We start from the raw sequence: 17,729 nt of genomic DNA on the forward strand, positions 1-17,729 counted from the left end.
TAAGGGCTGCCGTTATCTGATGCTTCTGTGTCAGATAGATTATCTTGACCAGCCCTGACGAATTCTGCCCTGGAGTCGGGGCCCACCACAGAAATGAACACTACTGCACCTTGAGGAACACCCTGGCCAGCACTGCCAGATGCTAGCAATCGGGACCCTCAGCAGCGTCAGCCATCACCACTGGTTTCTTTCATTCAAGAAGAACTAGGTCATCACTGCTGAACCTTTGCCCCCCGTTTTTAGTATCTTAAGGATAACAGATGATTGCGAAGTGCGACTGGTGGCACAGTAGTATAGCAGCCTTTGCTCTTGGCTCTTGGACATTTTCCTCCCTTTTTCCTTTCACCATACAACCCCCACCCTTTCCAGAACCTGCATGAGCCAAAACAGTCTCCGGGTACAACCCCCCTCCCCTTTTGTACTTTGCAAAATAAATTATTTCGTACATTTCACAGTAATTCCATAGCAGCACTACATAACCCTTTAGAGCAAGAAAATACATTTACACACATACTGAGTGAAAATAACTTTATATATTATACATATTTATATACATAAAACATGGTATATGAATGTCTATAGCTGGACCACAACTTGGGAGTCGTCTGCCTCTCAATCTGTGGATTTGTTCAGGGAGTAACATGTAGCGTTTTATTCAGAAAAATAGGAATTAAAAGTAGCTACACCTTAAAAACAGCACTTCACCATAAGGGATTAGTCCTTTAAATGTGAGCTGGAATAAAAACAAAACAAAAACAGTCTTCAGAATATAGCCATCCTTCAGAAGGACCGGAATTCATGGGTGAAGGCCACACCAATGAGCGGTGTCTGTAGCCAACTGCAGAGGGCAGTAGAGAGCCACAAACACTGGTCAAGAAACAGGCCTAAACAAGAGAAGAGGTCCTCACCTCTGTCACAGACCTTGAGGCATGTTAATTGCATAAACACTACCAATAACTGTTACGGTTGTTTTTTAATCTCCACTAAGTGCAATAGAAAAAAATAAAGTGTCAATATCACAATAACGTTTGGTTTTCATGTCTGACTTTTGCCATGTGGTACACTGATGTCTCTTACAGGAGTATGCACTGAGGAGAGCAGAATTCCATATGTTCCTCCAAGATATATCGCCACATGGTATATCGGTACACAGATCCGTGAGAGCGAATGAAATATGATCTTCAGCACACAGGACCATTAACTTCTCACCAATGGAAAAGCACGGAAATCTATTGGGATGCTCTGACTATTCCAACATTTCTCAGGAACTGGATATATTTAAGTGCTTTTTAAGGAGCGAGAGAGAAAAAAAAAAAAAAAAGATTTAAAAGTGAACCTGTCAGGATAGCAATAAGAATCGGATATGACCAACTTGTTTTTTTTTTTTTAAAGGTGTAAGCTTCAGGGATGTCAGTCTTTTACTAGTGTTACCGCTGCAGTCACAGATCTACAACTAAGGCGATAGGTCAGCCAGTGAAATGTCGCTAAACCTGACCTGCAATATTTGTTCTAGGTGACGTGACTCACTATTATTACTCAATTATTATCTCCATATTTATATAGCACCAACATAGTACACGGCACCATTCACATCTGCCCACAAGACAATCCACAATCCAATGTTCCTAGAAACACAAGCACACTAGGGTCAGGTTACCGAAGATGCCAAATAATGTGAACAATAGCATGTTGTGGTAAGACTCTACAGTACGGAAAGGAATCACACGCATAACTTACAAACTCCATGCAGTGTGTCCCCTGCTGAGATTGGAACTCAAGACCTTAGTACTGCAAGGAAAGCACACTAAACACATGCACTGCATAGTGTAGACAAGCCCTTAGTCATCATGCTGTACTAACAGGAACTGATTCGCCAAGGTCCTCCTGAGCTGAAGAATACCAAGAACCTGAACATGACTACTGGAGGCAAAACTGCAATTGTTACCTTGTTCATATCAAATCATAGTGAGATTTAACGTATTGCAGTTTGAGTAACTGCAGTGAAATGCACGCACCCACAGTAAAGTTGCATATACATGCATAATTACTATTGCCTACAACAATCAGGACTCTCCTCTGGTGGCAATCTGGGGCCAAGTTTTGAACAAATACATCCCTAGTCGAGAGGCTAGGCAAGTGTTCTGTTGCTATGAATGGGGGCAAAAGGATGACGGCGCTTTGCATGAAAACGTGAAAAGGTGCCTGAACAAAGGCCTTACCCAGCACTCGTCTGCTTGGGAGTATCGGGGGCTGAGGTACGTATGCTAGATTGTAACCATCTAGCTTCTGTACAAGGCTTAAGACTGACTTGAATAAATCAATGAGAGCCTGTATTTAATAAAGGTTCTCATTGCAGATGCGTGCCTCTGCTTACAGCCGCACAACTGCTTAATTGTTCATCTTCCAGGAACTCTGCTATGTCCTGACCTAGCTACAAATGTTTTCCATGTAATGGACATTTAACAAAATGGTCTAGATTTGCATGGACACTTGTGCTCTACAATGTTTTTCAGATCAGGAGAATCTTGGTAAACTAATTCCACTATTGCATCAGTAAATTGAGAAATAAGGATAGGGACCAGGGTTGGGGGTAAATCACACCTTTCATTGAGTAACTAAGCAGAGTAGTGTTTTCAGACAACTCAGGATTCTATCAAGGATGGAGACAGTTCGGATTTTTGTTAGGAACCACATTTAATGGAGAGATCTGAGCTGTCACAAGATCTTGCAGGTGGAGAGATTGATATTTTTTAGAAGTTAACTCAATTAAAGCTGCTCAAGACATGGGTCTTCTACCCATGGCTAGCGTGGTAGAGAACTCAATTACCTGGATATGCCTATGGTACAGCACTCAACTATCAGGGTTTAACCCATAGTACATCACTCAACCACCAGGGATAAACCCATGGTTCCAGGCTCAACTATCAGGGATAAAACCATGATACAGCACTCAACCACCAAGGATAAGACCATGATACAGCATTCAACCACCAGAGATAGGACTATGGTAACAGGCTCCACCATCAGAGATAAGACCATGGTACTAAACTCTACAAAAATGGATAAGCTCAAGGTAAAGCACTCGACCACCAGGGATAAGACCATGGCAGACCACAGAACCAGGCTCAACTATCAGGCTGCTCCCATATTTCTATCCTGACAGGTTCCTTTTAACTTCTTTTTCTAAAAAAAAAAAAGAAGTAACTACATTAGTGAGCTTTGGCTACTAAAAATATATATTACATCTTTAAACATCGAAGCTTAAAAACTAAAAATTCCCTTTAACATATTAAAATAGTTTGTAGCAGCGGCTGAGTGTTCAGTGATGCGCAAGGCACACTGTGAGTGTTCTCGTAAATGTTTGCATTGACATACAGTACTAAGTGATACAACTACAACTCGTACCTTTCACTGCATAGTAAGAATTTCTTCTTTTTTTGTAGGACTATATACAGCCAACATTATTCTTTTAGTGCAAAATAATTTCAGATTGTACGAATATCGGCCTTACTGCCGAGTTCTTCTATAGCTTTTTGTTCAGTACCGTTTGTAACACTTTTACAACTACATTTTAGGCCTCCAACCATTAATGAACTGTAAGATTTTTTTAACCTGCAGTTTGCTTAACTTGAAGTCCTCTGAGAGAATCTCTTCCGTTAGTTGGACAAGTAAATTACCGTCAATTTTTTCTGAAACAAAAAATGACACAACATCTTCAGATAGACCAATAAATCGAAGCGACTTTGATACTTCTTCAATAGAGAGTCCTGATAAGTCAGATGGAGGTTGCCATGGTGAGCCATCTCCACACGACCTGGGTGCTAGCTGCATGTGCAGAGGCGATGAGAATGGGTATGAGATAGAGAATATGTCCTGCATGCCCTTTTTAGCTAAATAGTGTTCTTCTGAGACGTCTGGTGAGCAAGTCGGTGATTCTTCCTCTGCTCCATCTATTTTCATAGACAGTGAGAGTGGCTCTTGGGCAACGTTAACATCACTGGGCTTAGGTGCCCGTGGGGGTAATGCTGGACAGGACATGCTTTGTTTTGTGCTGTTATCAGGTAGGATTTTCTCAGTGCAGCTTTCCAAAGAGTAGCTTGCAGACTTTGGGCATCCAGCAGTGATGTCAGTAAATTCATTTGGTGTTACTTGTGAACACCCTGTCAAAGAATCCCCCACGCTAAAATCAAACGGAGATGGAAAATTTCTCTTTGGTGTGGCGGGGGTTTTCTGTCGAGGATAGCTGTAATAACTGCGGCATTGGTCCATGAGTAAATCATTTGCGTTCATACCTTCAGCCCCACCACAGTAGCGGTTTGGCCAGGAGAGGCGAGTCGGAAGGATTTCAGATGGTGAAGTCCCGGTAGGTAACTTGCTTTCCAGATCATTGGGCTCATTTTTGATCCAGTTACAAGGATAGCAGGAAACCTGGGCATTGTCAGAAGGAGGGGTGACTTCATTTTCTGCGACACCACTGCAAAGAAGAGATAATAAGTCTTAATACAGTACTTAAAATGTCTGCATCTGTCTCTATTTAAACCAGCTGCTTCTTGTGAAATATTATATCTGCAGTACTAAAGATAGAATTCCCCTAACTATACAGGCTGACATGTGGATCACGTATAAAATAATGGTGTTAAGGAACAGGAGTCACGTTCAGAAAACTATCAATGACTTTGTCAAAAGATTCTGCCATTCAAAAGGCCATGGCTTTCCTGCAAATGGATATGGGGCTTAAATACTAAGGTTGCACATGAACCCAGGAGATGCCACACATGGTGAGTTTTAAGATCCACAAAGAAAATCCTCTCACTGTAAATCAGCCCAAACCTCCTCGTTTGGTTATTCTGACCTATCCATGCATTTACTTGTGGACTTTTCTATTCTTTTATGTAGAAAGTAATGAGCAAAATTGGATATTATTTTTTGAATAGTGTGAAAACCGCCCAGCTTGAAGAGTTTTCTTTCTTAACAGTATAACAACAAATGTATGGATTTGTATTCTAAACGCTATAATCCTTGAGGCATATATCTGCAGCTTCCAGTGCCCGGAAGAAAGCTGAACATTCCAAGACCATCAGCTGACCACACTCATCTGTCTATATGATAGCATATTAGTGGCCAATGTATATTTAATTTGCTGTAAGTTGCCATGATCAATAATGCACCAAGGCTTCAAACAAAATTGCAAACTATGAATAAACCTAGCTGGCCCTTAACTAAAATAATGTGTGCAATGAGCTGTACTTGTGGTTCTGCCAAAGAAACAGTATTTTACTTAAAGTGAACCAGAGATGAAACAAAAGATTTTATACATACATATGGGGCTTCTTCCAGCTCCATCCGCCTGGATCACTCCCACGCCGCCATCCTCCTCTGCCCGCAGCTACGAGAACCGGGTCCCGCTACTGCAGTCAGTCAGAGCCAGTCTAGCGTAAGAGAAGTGCGCTGTTTGCGTATCTCTCCAGGAGCCGCTGGAGAGATACGTAGAGGGCGCACTTCTCCTGCGTAGGCTGGCTCTGATGAAGTCAGTGACAGGACCCGATTCTCGTAGCTCCAGGTAGTGGAATACGGCGGCGTGGGAGTGATTGAGGCGGATGGGGCTAGAAGAAGCCCCATGTATGTATAAAATATTTTCTTAGTTTCATCTCTGAGTCCCTTTAAGTCCACCTAAAGGATTGCATCCTACAGATAACCAACAAATGTCCATGATTTTCCCTCCCACCCTTTATCTTGGCTGGGTACCAATACCATCTAAATATCTTATATAGAATAAGTTGTAATTGCCTGTTCTGCAAAGTCCCTTTCCCATTTGTGACAAAAGACAGGTGGAGTCCTACACAACAGAGACCCCAAGAAATATGAATGTTGAAAATAATGTAAGGTTTTTTTCCCCTTTGGCCTGAAACCCACTAGGAGTGCTTTTCTGAGCGCTTTGTGATTGGAAAAGCTCTTGCTAATGTAACGCTATGGGTGTGATCCCACTTGAGTGATGTGATTTTATAAAAATCCTGCATAGCATTTCATTAGCAAGAGCTTTTTCAAATAACTAGCGCTTAGAAAAGGCTACTAGTGGGTTTGAGCCCTTTCTAGAATAATCTAAATATTTAAACCTTTATTTTATCCGAGTGTCATTAGCGTGTATTTTATTTACTTAGCTTTGGATCCGTATCCATCCCCAATTTTTGTACAATGCTTCCACCTAAGGCACGATTCCCACTATAGCAAAGGAGGGACATTTTTTGTCTGTTCTCCACTCGTTGCTAAGAGAAGAGTGAATGGCTGCTATGTTATACATAGGAACTGTTAAAGTGGACCCAAATTAAAAATACAAGAGTTCAGAAATAACATCTATTTTCGAAATTATAATAATAAATAGCAGCCTTTTTTCAGCTGCATGATGACAAATATAAAATATTTTACATTAATTGGAGGAACCCCTCCCTTCCTTTCATATTGCCGGGATTTTTCCAGCAAACTGGTGGAGTAGATGGTGTCCAGCAAAGGAGGAATTGCTAATGGCTGCCACCTGTATAACCCTAGTTATGCAAAGAGAAGGGTGAAAAGCATGCACTGAAATGCTCATAGGCTTGAAGGAGTGTTTATTTATCTTTGTATGTGACAGAGTGGTGCAACTAAATATTTTGAATTAAAAAAATGTTTAGCTTGGGTCCGCTTTAACACTTGTTACTCTACAACAGATCTGTTATGGGGAGGTGCATCTGCCCCAGCCGCATCACTATGGACCATCGGAGCAGACATTATACTGTCTGCTCCCGCTGGCTGCACATGATGCAGAAGTAAGTGTGAACAGGGCCTAAGTGGTGTTGCCCATGTTCTTTTTATCTAAAATCTGTAGGATTCTGGTGTCGGGATCCAGACTCAACTGATTAAATCAATTAATGGAGAAGGCTGGTGGAAAATCTGGATTGATACCTAAAGTAGTTAGGGCAAAAAAGCAAATAGCTTCTGACTATTTTTAAATCACTTGCAATGTTTGAAGTATAGGTTTAATCAGTGGGTGGGTAGATTATTTAATAAGCTAATGTAAGATGACCAGATTCCATGATAGATCTGAATGAAAATAGAGCGCTCTATAGTGTAGTAGCTTCAGAAGGTTTATTCTTAAAATACAAGTTATATTCATAAGAGTGAAAAATAAAAACACATATCACTGTAGCCTGTCTTATTATCCAAGCTTCTCACTGTATCCCGCTTGTGGCCAGGGAGGATCGTACTAATGGATCATAGAACCTAGATAGCATAGGGGAGAGTTTAGGCACCTCTACTCTATTTTCATTCAGATCTGTCACCACCCTCAACCATATAAGAGCTGCACTGTGTGTCTGGCAACAGATAGACGGTCTTGGACAATGCATCAACTCGCTGGAGCGCAATATTCTTTTCTACTTGGGGATTCCATGATAGAGCTGCAGTCAAGTCACAATCAGTTTGTTCCAAATTAACCCATTTAATATCTGGATCTTTTATAGGCCAGTCTACCGGTCTCTCTAAATGGATTGTAATATTTTTGAACATTGGGTGCAGCTAACCCACCATTATACCTAATTCTTGAGATTATTTTATAGGCCAGTCTTATTTTTACATTCCTCCATATAAAGCCTTGAAAAATGTTGTGCCAAGCACTAAACCTGGTGCTGGGGATTTCAATGGGCAAACTATTCTTCAAAAATAGGACATTTTGAGAAGTCATAATTTTAATGTTCTGCCCAATACCTTAAAGGCAACCCAAGGTGAGAGTGATATGGAGGCTGCCATGTTTATGTCCTTGTAAACAATGCCAGTTGCCTGGCATATGTAGTGTCTGAATCAAAACCCTGAAACAAGCAAATGGCTAATACAGTAAAACCTGAGTCAGAGTACCTGATCTGCATATGCTTATTCAGGGGCTATGGCTAAACCTATTAGAGACACAGGATCAGGAGGTCTGCCAGGCAACTGGTATTGTTTAAAAGGAAATAAATATGGCAACCTCCATATCCCTCTCACCTCGGGTTCCCTTTAAAGTATTGATGGTCTCAGGAAGAGACAATGGGCTACAGGGCTGACCTGTGACCTGCTGAGACAGGGGGCTACAGGTTCATTCTGTAATCTGCTGAGACAGTGAGCTACAGGGCCGACCTGTGATGTGCTGAGATGGGGCTATAGGGTAGACCTGTGATCTGCTGAGACAGTGAGCTACAGGGCCGACCTGTGATGTGCTGAGACAGTGAGCTACAGGGCCGACCTGTGATGTGCTGAGACAGTGAGCTACAGGGCCGACCTGTGATGTGCTGAGATGGGGCTATAGGGTAGACCTGGGATCTGCTGAGACAGTGAGCTAGAGGGCCGACCTGTGACCTGCTGAGACAGGGGGCTACAGGTTCATTCTGTAATCTGCTGAGACAGTGAGCTACAGGGCCAACCTGTGATGTGCTGAGACAGTGAGCTACAGGGCCAACCTGTGATGTGCTGAGACAGTGAGCTACAGGGCCGACCTGTGACCTGCTGAGACGTGGCTAAAGGGGCGACCTGTGATGTGCTGAGAAAGTGAGCTACCGGGCCAACCTGTGATCTACTGAGACAGGGGGCTACAGGTTCATTCTGTAACCTGCTGAGACAGTGGGCTACAGGGCCAAACTGTGATGTGCTGAGACAGTGGGCTTCAGGTTTATACTGTGATCTGCTGAGACAGCGGGCTACAGGGCCGATCTGTGTTCTACTGAGAGAGAAGGCTACAGGGCCAACCTGTGATCTGCTGAGATAGTAAGCTGCAGGGCCAACCTGTGATCTGCTAAGATGGGGCTACAGGGCCGACCTGTGCTCTGCTGAGAGTGTGGGCAACAGGGGCGACCTGTGCTCTGCTGAGAGTGTGGGCAACAGGGGCGACCTTTGCTCTGCTGAGAGTGTGGGCAACAGGGGCGACCTTTGCTCTGCTGTGAGTGTGGGCAACAGGGGCGACCTGTGCTCTGCTGAGTGTGGGCAACAGGGGCGACCTGTGATCTGCTGAGAAAGTGGGCCATAGGGTCTATAGATGAGAACACACTAGAATTAAACAATTACAACATTTGTGCAGCACAGCAAATGCATGTCCCTTTGTAAATGGAAAAGGGCTCAATCACTGAACATATGTGCTGCTGGACTCACTGCTGAGCAGCATGTTCTTTCCTATGGAGGAGCAGGAACAGGATTCTTCCTGCTGCAGCCATAATGCGGGATTACTAATGTAAGCACTAGCATTGGAGGAAACTTATGCCTACAGTCAACAGTAACGTGACCTGTAGCTTTACACAAGTACATTTAGTTATGTATGAGAGAGTGTCTGGTACACTTTAATTTGCTTTTTGGGATGTGCCAGTTTTATAAATGCAGTACTTAGACTCATTTTTATGTCTTACATATTATACTACATATAGACAACATTTTTATCGGCCGGAGTATAAAATTAAAGTGTGTACAAACATCCCCTGAAGTCACTGACCTCCTCTTCCATGTCACCTGTCCTCTCCCTTCCCCTCTCTACAGGACAGAACACACAAGGGGAAAACAGTGTATCTGCACACCGCTCATACACAAACTGCTGCCTGAAATCATCAGGAGAAATCATGCAGACAGCACTACAGAGAAGCACTTTTCCTCAAACAACTAGAATGGCTTATTTTAACATCAGCATTTTTCCTTACATTCCGGTGATCTTATAAAGCCTTTATATTACGGTATATACTTTCTGCAGGCTGAACAGTCTGATCATGCTGCTTCGCTAGCTGTTAATGCAAGTCTAGTGACTTCAAAGAGAGGCTTCAATTCACCTGCACTAGTTTTATTTGCTGAGCTTTACTTTATAATGCAGATCTCAGCAGTTCTACTGAACTTCAGAGGAGCGAGAGAGAGACAGTGAGAGAAAGAAAAGGAGACAGAGAGCGTGTGAGAGAGACAGCGAGTAGTGGGGAGAGAATCTCAGGGAGAGAGACTGAGACCGCTTCTGTAGAGCCCAGCGTACTCACATGCTGTGCAGCCCTGAGGAATAGTAGGAAAGCGTAGGACTGGGGGAACGTGTTTGCTGCCGGGTTAGTTTTCCTGTTGCTGGAGGAACAGATGGGGTGGGGGACGATGGTTTGGAACTGCGTGGAGGCACAGGTGGAGCATTCAGAAGTCTGCATTCTTCTTTTACCTAAATAGGAGATAATCATTAATAAATTATTACATATTTATAACTTACTGAAGCAATGAATAGCATTGGCAAAGCAGAAATCTTTTAACTGCTTTAAGTCAAATGACTCATTAAACAGAAATTTTCATATGCTCACTCTGCGCTACCATTGTAAAGATCAACTGAAAATGGCTTTTAATATGGTTTTATAGTTACACAAAGCTGCAGTGACACAGAACATCCTTACAGATCACAACACTATTTTCAGAGCATTCCCTTATTGGGGTTGTGTATAGCAGACAGCGAAATCAGAATCTATGCTAAACAACTGCAACAAGACAGAACACTTGCTGTTTGCAGCTTTTTTTTGTCTTAGCTCTGTCCATAGGCAATCAAACAATCGCTGTGCTGCTAAAAAACCAACAAACAAACAAAAAAAAACAGGCTGTGCTGTGCTAGTATGTGACTGACTTTACCTACTCTATATACAAAATATGACAGAGATTGTTTGTCATACAGTAAAATATTTACAGTACATGACATAAATCTGCAAATCTAGCTGACAGAGATAGAGTATGCCATTCTGATATTTCCAGCTAGAAGAGTTAAAAAGGATGTGTAACTAAGGATTAAACTTCATCCCAATCAGTAGCTGATACCCCCTTTCCTATGAGAAATCTTTACCTTTTCTCAAACAGATCACCAGGGGGCTCTGATTGGCTGATATTGTGGTGAAACCACTCCTACAGTGTGATGGCAGCACCTAGGTACTGACATCACACTGTGGGAGCCTTGTTGCATTGTGGGAAATAACAGCTATAAAAAAGCAGCATCTCCTTACACAGACATCACCTGCCAGCAGTAAAGATGTCGCCATGTGATAAATGTCAGAATGTAAATCAGGGAGAGGAGAGATTTTACAAAGGACAATCACTGACTAAATCATTTATAAATTATTGTAAACATTAATCACTTTTTTCATTACATTATTTTCACTGCAGTTCCTCTTTAAAAAAACAAACAACAAACAACAACCCCCCCCCCCCCCCCAAAAAAAAAGACAAAAAAAAAAGTATACAGTAATCTATCCTTTTACTTCTTAGGCAGAGAAATTGTCTTATTACACATTTACTCACCACTGACACATTTTATGCAGCACTTTATAGAGCACTTTATAGAGCACTGAATAGTGTATGTCATAAGTGGGGTTTCTAATTCTGAGGCATGCACCACAGTCCGAGGGGGGCAATTTTGAGGAAAGCAATCAGTACCAGTACCGTGCAGCTTTGCTTGTTGAATCATTCCAGCCCTATCAATTTCTTTTAAGGATTGATCTTACTGTCTTGACATCTTTTACTTCTCAGTTTGTTTAATAAGCTCCCATACAGAGTAATTATGACATACTAGTCTTGTATCTGCTCTTGAATTACTACAGTAGGACTTCATCCCACTGCAGAGACAGTAATTTATGGCCCTGGGCTATTAACCCTTACAGTGCAAAAAGAGGAAAAACACAGACAAGTTGTAAATTGCAGTTGGTATTATAGATATGTTTATATTACCATGCTTCAGGTACATGTTAAAAGCTGAAACGGATTGGTTGCTCCACTTGCACCATTATTTGTGTAATGTAACTACAATAACAACATTCTAGATATTTGCAGCCTATCACTCTTTTATGGTAAAGATCAACGCCTAAATAAAATAATGCTGTTTTACTATGGTGTAGCTAATGCTGTACGTTCACATGCTGAGCTCTGCGGCTCCTTGCACACTATACACACTGCGTTGAGATAGAATCACAACCAGGGGCGTAGCAATAGGGGGTGCAGCGGTAGCGACCGCATCGGGGCCTTTGGGCCAGAGGGGCCCCGAAGGGCCCTCCCTCAACTACAGTATTAGCTCTCTATTGGTCCTGTGCTCATAATAATCACTTCTATTGATACTTTGAATAGTGGTAATCATTAACAAACTTTCCCATCCCTTCCTTGCACCTCTGACTCTGTAGCTGCCATTGGCAGGTTTTGGTGCACCGTATCAATTGCTATGTATAGAGTGCTTGGGGGCTAGCTTAAGAGCTACAACCCAGATAATAGAACACAGCTGTGCCCACCCAAGATGAATATATATAGGTGGACTTATCTATTATAGTGGTCTCATCTGAAAGTGATTATCTTTCATACAGCCTGAACTGTGCATGATTATTTAAAATGCATTTTGAATATGCACCTTACATAACATATTATAAAATATATTATAATTACACCTGAATGGCATGTTATTCAGCGACTGCTATAATCTCCACAATGTGTTCCTTTGATTTTGCCCTGACAGGTCAGCCACATTCATGGCACTGCTATTTTGTGTTTCCTGTTTAAAGGTTGTGATTCTAATTACAGCCTAGTCTGCAGCAGGTCATCTCACTGAAACATCAATTAAATACTTTAGAAATGGCATTCCTGGCTTTGTGCCAGCAAGTCTATGAGTGGTTGTTCAAGCAGGTTCCTCTGCATAGCAGATGAGTGTCACGCAGCAGCTGTCAAACTGGCTTACATGTGAAAGCCTCATCATAAATGTGGCATAATAAAAGTATAAATTAGCGTTAAGTGTATAGTAAGTCAGTGCTTACCACTTGGGCATTAACAAGCAGTAAGGCCCCATTCACACTGGGGATCACAAAACGCTAGCAAACCCACAAGCGTTTTGCGACGGGATTTTTTTTTTGCGTTTTTTGCATCTTTTTCACTGAACAATTTCACAATTTTTGTATTTGCATTTACCGCAAATCGCCGGCGATCGCTGCAGTAGAGTCACTGCCATATACTTTTAAGTACACTAGCGCTCTTCAAAGTGCTAGCAAGTGCCTGCAATTCGGTGATCGGCGGTAAACGTACGCAAATCGCCCCAGTGTGAATAGGTGTCATAGTATTTATACACTTACCTAAAGCATTATTAGGAACACCTGTTTTATTTCTCATTAATGCAATTATCTAATCAACCAATCACATTGCAGTTGCTTCAATGCATTTGGGGTGTGGTCCTGGTCAAGACAATTTCCTGAACTCCAAACTGAATGTCAGAATGGGAAAGAAAGGTGATTTAAGCAATTTTGAGCGTGGCATGGTTGTTGGTGCCAGACGGGCCAGTCTGAGTATTTCACAATCTGCTCAGTTCCTGGGATTTTCACGCACAACCATTTCTAGGGTTTACAAAGAATGTTGTGAAAAACATCCAGTATGCGGCAGTCCTGTGGGTGAAAATGCCTTGTTGATGCTAGATGTCAAAGGAGAATAGGCCGACTGATTCAAGTTGATAGAAGAGCAACATTGACTGAAATAACCACTTGTTACAACCGAGGTATGCAGCAAAGCATTTGTGAAGCCACAACACGCACAACCTTGAGGTGGATGGGCTACAACAGCAGAAGACCCCACCGGGTACCACTCATCTCCACTACAAATAAGAAAAAGTGGCTACAATTTGCATGAGCTCACCAGAATTGGACAGTTGAAGACTGGAAAAATGTTGCCTGGTCTGATGAGTCTCGATAGTCAGAATTTGGCGTAAACAGAATGAGAACATGGATCCATCATGCTTTGTTACCACTGTGCAGGCTGGTGGTGGTGGTGTAATTGTGTGGGGGATGTTTTCTTGGCACACTTTAGGCCCCTTAGTGCCAATCGGGCATTGTTTAAATGCCACGAGCTACCTGAGCATTGTTTCTGACCATGTCCATCCCTTCATGACCACCATGTACCTACCCTCTGATGGCTACTTCCAGCAGGATGGCAGTTGGCTGATGGTGTAATGGTTAAGGGCTCTGCCTCTGACACAGGAGACCAGGGTTCGAATCTCGGCTCTGTCTGTTCAGTAAGCCAGCACTAATTCAGTAGGAGACCTTTGGCAAGTCTCCCTTACACTGCTACTGCCAATAGAGCGCGCCCTAGTGGCTGCTGCTCTGCTCTGGCGCTTAGAGTCCGCAAGGAGAAAAGCGCAATATAAATGTTATTTGTCTTGTCTTGTCAGGATAATGCACCATGTCACAAAGCTCGAATCATTTCAAATTGGTTTCTTGAACATGACAATGAGTTCACTGTACTATAATGGCCCCCAGAGTCACCAGATTTCAACCCAATACAGCATCTTTGGGATGTGATGGAACAGGAGCTTCGTGCCTTGGATGTGCATCCCACAAATCTCCATCAACTGCAAGATGCTATCCAACCAATATGAGCCAACATTTCTAAAGAATGCTTTTAGCACCTTGTTGAATCAATGCCACATAGAATCAGGGAAATCTGAAGGCGAAAGGTGGTCAAACACTGTATTAGTATAGTGTTACTAATAATCCTTTAGGTGAGTGTATACCGCAGGTCTTAGTTGCATGACATTAAAAATGGATCTCTCATCAGAAAATGGATAGTTCACAAGTAAAATCTAGAGACTGTGTTGCTTGGCTATATCCCAGCAAAACGTCTTTACATCACTCAATTCTCACCTGTCGCCTGAGGGATGAGGTACTGTACTGATCCCTAAAGGTGACAGTCATTGTTCATGTGTACACGCCCTAATGCCTGCTACACACTTTCAATTAAGATTAGCCAATCACTGACCAATTTTATCACCTCCATGTAATATCTATACTATGAACAGATTGTGCAGATACTACATGGAGGTGGGAACATTTGTCAGTGATTGGCCAACCATAGTTGAAAGTGTATCAGGCTTAAGAGGCTCTTAAGCACAAGCAACTTTTCCGCCCAACTATCGTCCAAACTTGGTTTTGGGCGATAGTTCAGCGTGTGACTAGGCGAGCCACTGATAACAGGTGGTTTGCCTGATCCAACAGGCGTATCAAGTCAAACGACTGTTGGTCTCGATATCATGCAATTGGCCGCGTGTGTACAAGTCGTTTGAATGACTTGTTTTGATTCTGGCAATATCGTGCAGTCTGACGTTCTGCTTGCGTGCACAGTATGCAAACAAATTGATTGTTCAGTTGGTTAGTGTGTGGATACATACAAGTTGTGCAACCGCTTGGTTGTGTGGTCGATCATATCATTGGATTGGTTTAGTGGAAAAGTTGCACGTGTGTATGAGCCTTAAGTAAGAGGTTTGCTTACTGCATCGGATCCAATGGACTGACAAGTGTAAATGTATCCCATGGTTTCCTCCTCACCTCTCCACACATCAGCCAAGCACTGGGTCTGTAAAAGTTTCTTATTGAAAATAGTCACCCAAATAACCAATTAACCTGTTAACAGCCACAAACGAGTTATCTCACTTTAAGATAATGCACTGCTTTTGTTTTCAGTCAGCAGAACTGTTGTGCTGTAAATATTTGGCTTGCTATGATCTCTATCTCCAAACAGGAAACATAGAAACTGAAAACAGAAGCCCTCTATTATTGTCTCACACTGCCCCCTAGTGACAAGTGGCCAGAAATACATATTACAGCAGTACTAATTAGAAGCTAGGAAACCCACCAAAGAAAAAACAAATGTGCTAAAATAAATTGCCTTTGAGAATTTGCAAGGCTCTAAATTAATTGGCTGCTAAAGGGTTACTAATCTTCAAGTGGGACAGAAAATGAGCATCTGTATGCAGTTTTAGAGTAGCCATTTCTTTACCCCTTATGTCCGCACCTTCCCTGACTGATTCCTGTCCAGTTCCTCCAACGCAGAATTCTAAAGTACAAGAACACTATTCATACAGAAGCTGAAATGTAATACACTCCTGTGCCATTTCTCTGAAAAAAATGCTTGCTTTTCTTTGCATTTAAAAAATATATATATAATGGCATGGCCTTCACTCTGCCAGTAATCCATCCCTACACATTTGTGATGCTGGCGTATCCTCCACTTCCAGGACAGTCAGCGATATTACATAAGCAGGTGTAGGTGTGAGTGTTTTGGTTGTAGCTGTTCTTCCCGGATTCCTGACATCTGTGTGGGAGGTGGGTTGAGAACACATTATAAATCCCTGTATGCTACCTGTAATTTGAAGCTTATGTTTCCACCCAAACTCATCTCAAGGGAGACGGAAGAAAAAGTGCTGCTGAAAACATAGTGTTCCTTCAGTTAGGAACTAAGGCTGATTGACATTACATATTATACACTCACATAAAAATGTACCTCACAAACATATTTGCACTCCCAGGTGCCCCTTGGCACTAAGGCATCATTGCTTGTGAATAGCGCTTGTGTCAGAGCAGCCATGGTGATGGAGATGTGGGTGTACATAGGGAAAGGCTTTTGCATGTCTAATTATCCAGATCACTCTACAGCATATCCATATTCATACACACACCCTATATTACTTCATAGAAACAAGTCATATCCAAACACATCCCATCAAATTGAGATCATTCCCATAGGCAGAGTGCAAAAGAACATATTCATCACTACAAGGCCACCAAAAGGAGAACACTCTGTCCCATGTTAACACGGGTGAACAATTTGTTCATGCATGAGTATTATAATCTAAGGCATGGGAATATTCACTGCTGTCAATGGGTGACCAACCAGGTGAAAAGAACTTGATAATTACCTTGTTTTCTTTGTATGATATTACAGGTGTTGGGTCACGGGTGGTGGTGGTAGTGTGAGTGTTTGTGTTTGGGTCAAGTGTATAATTTGCATAGGGGCCCATGGCTCTGCAACTATGCCACTGGTATATTATCCTTTCCATTATATGTTCAGGTAGCAAGGTGTTACTGCTTTGCTTCAGGACAGCTGGTGGTGGAGCCAATCATACTTCTTCAGCTGACCAAGTCATCCAGACCTACTGGTCAATGTCTGAGAATGCAACCTTAGAAATACACAGTAATGAGCCTTAACTGGCATACAGCTGTTACAGACCAGTTAGTCACAAGTGGTATACTATGGTCTCTTGTGTGAAAGACGGTGTAGGGGTTAAGCACTTAAATGAAGTGTAGTGTCAGCCTGAGGGTGTCACAGTGATCTATGCTGTGCTCACGTGTTTACAAAGCAAGCTAGATATGACAGTGCAGTTTCTAGGAGAGACAAAAAGAGTAAGGGAGAAAATGACATCAGGATTGGCTTTCGCGTCAGAGGCAGTGAGGGTGGAAAAGCCTGAAACAATGTTCTCTTTATTTAGTATATAAAATTCACTGGAAGCAAAACATGGACAGTACAATACATATGTTATGTTAGTTGAACAAGTATTTATGTACTTATATATGTGTTTTTTTTTCCTGGGACAGTAAGGCTGTTCTTGCGGCTTTAAGTCTTCAATACTGGTTAGGAAAACCTCTGCTGAGATGACTGTCTCAAGCCGAGTCAGATGAGAATCTGGTGTGTTTAGCTACACCATAACATCACTTAGCAATCTGTGTGGTGGGTCACTAAACAACAAGCAGCTAACAAGTACCTTGTTGACTAATGTGTGTCCTTCCTCCTCACCAATACAAACAATAGTTCACAATAGTTCATACTTTAGCGAGTCGTAAAGGTATACTTAAGCCTTACATTAAAAAAAATCGGTTTTACTCACCTGGGGCAGCCCCCCGCAGCCTTCCCACTCCTGCGCAGTCACTCGCGGATCCTCCTGTCCCCCA

The 17,729-nt window shown here is 42.3% G+C and overlaps 1 protein-coding gene across 1 annotated transcript in view; it reads right to left on the reverse strand.

Annotated features, from left to right (window-relative positions):
* Window positions 1-513: 513 nt before the first annotated feature.
* GAREM1 (GRB2 associated regulator of MAPK1 subtype 1) overlaps window positions 514-17,729 on the reverse strand; it is a 197,644-nt gene continuing 180,428 nt past the window's right edge. Inside the window, exons 5-6 of the mRNA XM_068237318.1 lie at window positions 10,005-10,171; window positions 514-4,474 (exon numbers count right to left, since the gene is read on the reverse strand). Coding sequence (XP_068093419.1) covers window positions 3,565-4,474; window positions 10,005-10,171 — 1,077 coding nt within the window. The 3' untranslated portion in view covers window positions 514-3,564. The remainder of the gene's footprint in view (window positions 4,475-10,004; window positions 10,172-17,729) is intronic.

This window comes from Hyperolius riggenbachi, chromosome 5, assembly GCF_040937935.1.
Source record: "Hyperolius riggenbachi isolate aHypRig1 chromosome 5, aHypRig1.pri, whole genome shotgun sequence".
Taxonomy (NCBI): domain Eukaryota; kingdom Metazoa; phylum Chordata; class Amphibia; order Anura; family Hyperoliidae; genus Hyperolius; species Hyperolius riggenbachi.